Source organism: Xenopus laevis, chromosome 1L, assembly GCF_017654675.1.
Source record: "Xenopus laevis strain J_2021 chromosome 1L, Xenopus_laevis_v10.1, whole genome shotgun sequence".
Lineage (NCBI taxonomy): Eukaryota > Metazoa > Chordata > Amphibia > Anura > Pipidae > Xenopus > Xenopus laevis.
Window position 1 is genome coordinate 125343086 of NC_054371.1, and position 5642 is coordinate 125348727.

At 36.9% G+C, this 5642-nt stretch overlaps 1 protein-coding gene across 1 annotated transcript; it reads right to left on the minus strand.

Annotated features, from left to right (window-relative positions):
* Nucleotides 1-462: 462 nt before the first annotated feature.
* LOC121393824 (thioredoxin-like) lies at nt 463-5158 on the minus strand. The gene is made up of 5 exons (XM_041563458.1): nt 5051-5158; nt 4055-4159; nt 2810-2866; nt 1964-2029; nt 463-637 (listed from the first exon to the last, which is right to left on the minus strand). The coding sequence occupies exons 1-5, from the start codon at nt 5072-5074 to the stop codon at nt 575-577; spliced, it is 315 nt and encodes a 104-aa protein (XP_041419392.1). The 5' UTR covers nt 5075-5158; the 3' UTR covers nt 463-574.
* Nucleotides 5159-5642: the final 484 nt, after the last annotated feature.

Below are 5642 nucleotides of genomic sequence, written 5' to 3' on the forward strand. Positions count from 1 at the left end.
ACCCACACGACATCCTACAAAATCCCTCGTTTAGTTCAGGCCTAAAAGTACATAATGGGGCAAATGTATTAAGGTTCGAGCTGTGATTTCCATGAAAATTATGTAAGAAAAAAAAACCTCGAAGATTTATTATACCCCGACCATGAAATAGCTTGAATCCGAAAATACACCATCAATGACAGAGGTTCCAAGAACCATTAAAAGATGTTAGTTGCCTTCATGATGTTCAAGTTTTTTTCGGGGGATTCTGGCCAAAAACATGATCAAGAATTTTATCCAAATAAAAATCAATTTGAGTTTTTTGGTTGCTAACTGTAAACTCTCGATATATTTTATTTATTTGAGTTGTAAGTTCATTCTAGGTATATCAAACTCTAAAATTGACCTTTGATAAATAACCTCCAATGTCTCAGGTACAAAAACAATAATAGATCAGGCTACTTAAGAAAACAAACAATATACTTGATTTTTAAGGCATGCGTTTATTTTTTTTAGAATTTTATAGAGATTTTTTTGAGTTTAAGAGAAAAAGAAACATGTTATCTTCGGAAATAGTTTTGTAAGCATTGATGATTCAGAGTAACTTCTCAATGGTTCGCTTTACTTGCAGCATATCAACAGCGCTGAACCGCTCAACCTGAGAGGGAGAAAGAAAATTAGATTTTTGAAAAATATTTAAAAAGTGTTACTCCTTTCCCACACGTACAGTATCCCCTCAGTCTATAGGCAGTAACATGGTTTCAGAAATGGCAGTAATTTAAACAATGAGGTGCATTATAAGCATCATTCTGGACATAGAATCATGCAGTGTTGAAAAACCTGCCGCAGAGCCACAGTTCTTTGTGTTACCTAATAATTGGCCCCAGAGCTCAAGTATTTTGATCTGCCTGATTTAACCCAAATGCTACAGTACAATGGAGAAAGAACTATACAAAAATCTTACATTATTGTACAGAATAGAACTACAGCTGCACTTGATGCTGTATATAGGATTTATTGGGAATAAAACATATTTTTCAATAAAATTGAGGGGTGATAAAAACAAAAACCTGTATAACAATTTGAATAATGAAACAACATAATTGTTGCTGTATATCTTATTAAAATGTTTCAACATTAGCTTAATAAAACTAAAGCTAGACTGTGTTGGCTGTCTGTACAAACACAATGGGAAAACTGCAAATGTGCAATAATTGCAACAAAGCCTGTGTCACTGCGGGGTCCAGCAGGCCCTGACTGGCAGTCTGTGGGTTCTGGCAAATGCCAGAGGGGCTGCTGTAAGTTGCCATAAACAGGCACTATTTATTGGCCTGGTGAGGTGCTGTTTGGGCCTCTGTGTAGCTGAAATGCCAGGGCCTATTTTGAATCTTAGTCCAGACCTGGGGTCCAGCAGTTGTGGTGGCATGCAATATTGGTTGACAGTTGGGGCTGATGCATGATGTGTTGCATTGTGGAGAGGGGCCTAGTTTGCACCTGGGCCCATGAGTGTTCAATCCCGCATCTGTACATAAAAAATTAATCAGTAGTTCACTGATAAACCCTCTGTATAATGAGGTGTTGTTTATATATAATGTATACAAAATGTGTGTAAAATACAAGCCCTATCCATTGATCTAATGTTTAAAAGGGGATATTCTGCCCTTTTGCCTGTGCAAAGTGCTTATTCTCTGTTCATCTGTGCCAGATAAAGACCTGCATTTCTCTTCTGCATATCACATACACATAGGAAAGAATCATTGCAGAGGTGAAAGACAACAGCTGTATGAGGTTCATTAAGCTTTAAATCAAATATATTTAAAGGCATAGTTTACTGTGTGAAGAGAATGTATTTTCTTTTTTCTGCATCTTCCTTTGTATGTTCTCTTGCATACTTCTTGGCTTAGTCACATGCAATAGTGGCAAAGTAACTGTGAACTGCTGCACTGGGGAACCATATTAGTAAATGAGCTCTGCTGTATCATACCTTTTTCTGTGCCTTGTAGAAAATGAAGGTTGGGGTGGAGTGAATTTCACAGTGCTGGCAAAGTTTCTGGAAATAAATAATAAAGATGCTAAAGATTTAGACACAGTCATAGGAAAAATGTTCTGTATAATATAAACAATAATATTTACACTTTAGGGGTCAGTTCAATGTGGAAGGCAGACAAAATGCAAAAACAGGGACAATCTTTTATGTTTGCACATTGCATCCTGCCTTCAGCTATATTTGAATTTTGTTCTGTTTCAGAGCACATAGACCTGCAGTTGCCCCCATGAATACCATGCAGTGCAGTTTACGTTTGGCAGCAATGTATTCATGACAGGCTGGAGGAATGAAGCATGTAGGCATTCCATAATTTATGTGTCATTCAGATACTCCTGCACCCCTTAGTACGCTTACATTATACCTTAAATATAGAACAACAGTGTTTTCCTGGAAAAAACTTTATATACACTTGGTAATTTAATAAAAGATGAAAGGTTTGCTACAGCTGTATCCAACTATAGCAACCAATCAGCAGATAGCATTTACTGGTCACCTGTTAAAAATCAAACATCTTATTGGTTTCTATGGGATACAGCACCTGGGCAAACTTAGTGCCTTTTATTACCTATGGGGGATTGTAAACTTTGGATGACAGTCTTCCTTTACCTTTTCACTTTAACATTTAGAATTAAATCTTAAATGTACTTTTGTGTTTATTTGTATGTTATTATTGTAATGATTCTGTTTGTTCTATTAATGTATTGCTCTCCTGTACAGTAATGCTTTTAAAAGTAGCTCTATATAAATAAATATATATATACATACAAAACATTAATAACTTACTGGAGCATCATCCAGAACCTTGTACAGCACTACATCAGGATACTCGGTACATAGATTCTGTAAGAAGAACACAATAAAACAGTTTACAATGACAATAATTTGAACTGTGTGAGTCCATAAATGAACATCTATAAATCTTTAATAAGACTCGGTCAGATAACCCTAGGGTATGATCACATTAAGATAGGTCGAGGTGCTGTGAAGTTTGTTTGTGAATAAGGGGAAAGTAATTAAGGAGAACTGTAAGAATCCAAGACAGCTTTTGTCTGCCTCCAGTGCCTCATATCACATTATCTAATTGGTCAAATGGTATGTAGTTAAGTATATTCCATGTGCTGAGAAGTGGAAAGGGTCACATAGTCAAGTCTTCTATTGCCCTGTTTCAAAAAGTTAGACTACATCTATGACATGTCATAAGAAGCCTGTAGTCTTGTTTGTCATGGTGAAAGAGTAACTTTAGGTTGGTGTAGATTACATTTACTTGGTGTGTCTCAGGTCTAATTATTCCCTTAAAAGACAATATAATGACATAAAATGCACAGCATTTATGATAACCTCCACCAACCCTTTTATTAACTATGCAATGTATGATGGCTGTTGGGTCTCCCACCAAATCAATACTTATGGTAGACTCTGGAATAGGGATGTAGCGAACTGCCGTTTATGTGTTCGCGAACACCGGCAAAAAATGCGAACAGTTCGCGAACAGTTCGCGAACTTCGAACACCCGCAAAATCGTTCGATTCGAACGATCGAAGGATTTTAATCGTTCGATCGAACGATTTTCATTCGAATCGAACGATCGAAGCCATTCTATCGAATGATTTCATTCAATCGAATGGCTTCGATCGTTCGTTTCGAACGAAAATCCTTCGATTTTAGCGGTCGAAGGAATCGAATGGTCGAATGGTCGAACGATTTTTGTTCGAATCGAACGCGAACTCATATTGGCGAACGTCGCACGACGTTCGCGAACATTCGGCGGACGCGAACAGTCGAAGTTCGCGCGAACTAGTTCGCCGGCGAACAGTTCGCTACATCCCTACTCTGGAACTGTGGACACCATCAACAGCAATTGATGGTATTTTCTGTTGAAGAATACTGCAGTTTCCTTCCAGCAGAGAACCATAATATTTTATAAATGATGCCATAAGCTGTACAGAAAACCTATATTAACATTTACCAAAACAACCTTTTAGCAATTAAATGAATGGACTCATGCAAAACTCCCTTAAAACCACTTACTTCAAATTGTGGGGCAACTATTCCACACTGGCCACATTTTTGTGAAGAAAAGTTGATTACCACAAGTTTCCTGCCAGCATCTTGCAGTGCACGCTCGTATTCCTCCTGTTTGTGGAGAAATATTTTTACTTTCAAGTCTTATTTTACACATATTGTACAGAAATCCATTACACAATAAGATGCAGTTAATACATAATTACAGAAATTAAAACATTAGAGGAGCGCTGACATACTGTATTATTTTAACAGTAACTTGTCCGTATGTATTTAAAAAGCGATCTGGCATTAATTGAATCGTCTACAGCTAACACTCTGCATCCTCCCAGCCCTGTTCTTTACTTTCTTAAGTAGACTGGCAACACCTCTTCTTTTAGTGATGTCCTAAGAGCAACATCAGCTTCAATGTCTAATTAAATTGAGAACCTCAGTAAATTACATTTGAATACATTTGTTTTATTTTCATGTACCTTTATAGAGAGTACATTTATAGAGAATTTGGACAATTTTAGACTGATAATTACAGTAAAATGATGGCTGATATTAGAATAGTCTGTAGTACACACATGCACACTGGGGCCATCTGTTTGCCAGATGGGCAACCACAGTCAAGAAAATGAACAACTACAAGCCATATAGACTTAATTTATAGTTTATGGATTCCATGCTGCTTGCCACAGCACACAGTATTAAACCTTTTAAAATGCGACTCAATGCAACCATTTTTGTACATTGACAGTACTCCACTGTATCTTTTATATACTCTTGCTTTTCTGCTACTTATCTTTCTATTCAGACCCTCTTTCATTCATATTCCAGTTAAACCACTGCCTGGTTGTGATGGTAAATTGAACTCTAGCAACTGAAATTCCAAACTGCTGCACAAAAAGCTAAATAATCCCACATGACACAATAATTAAATAATTAACACCAACTTCAAATTGTCTTAGACTATCAATGGCTACATCATACTAAAAAGTAAAAAGCGCTTATACTTACCACGGTTTTTAGGTATCTGATCATCTTCACGTCACTTTTCTCACTCTGCAGTATAAAGCCCTATGTCTTTCAGTCTTTAATATACAGAACAATTGGAGGTGGGGCTTTGTGATGAAGCCTTCTCCTCAGTATTTGACATGTGCTTGTGGTGAAGGGCGTAGGAAAGCTTTCATTAATTGGCTGTAGAGCGTTGGTTTTTAAGATGTGTAGAACACACCCAAATTATAACATGAAAAAGACAAGCTTGGTAATACTGCAAATGTGTGAATGGTTAATTACACTAAAATTCTGAATGTTCAGGTCTTGATTTGCTAGAACCCCTTACATTCATCAGGGAGTTGAGTAGAAATGGTAAAAATGTAGATGAGTAGAAAACTGATTTAAAGTCAAGTTTGGGAAACATGTGGCTCCACAGGAAATTTCCAGGGGTGAGTCCACTTTTTTTATTTGATTTTTTTTCATTAAAGACTTGGGTGTGGGCATTGTAAGGAATGTATTGGTGTTTGCAGATGACACAAAACTATGAAGCTTAATTAATTCCATCCAGGATGCGGCATCTTTATATGGACATCTGGACAACTGGCAATCAGGG

Bases quoted from the DNA above. Each gene is read 5' to 3' on its own strand.
- LOC121393824 (XM_041563458.1), bottom strand. From the start codon at position 5,074: ATGATCAGATACCTAAAAACCGTG. The intron at 4,160-5,050 runs GTAAGTATAAGC...CTCCACAAACAG, and splicing joins TCAGATACCTAAAAACCGTG to GAGGAATACGAGCGTGCACT. The intron at 2,867-4,054 runs GTAAGTGGTTTT...TTCTTCTTACAG, and splicing joins TAGTTGCCCCACAATTTGAA to AATCTATGTACCGAGTATCC.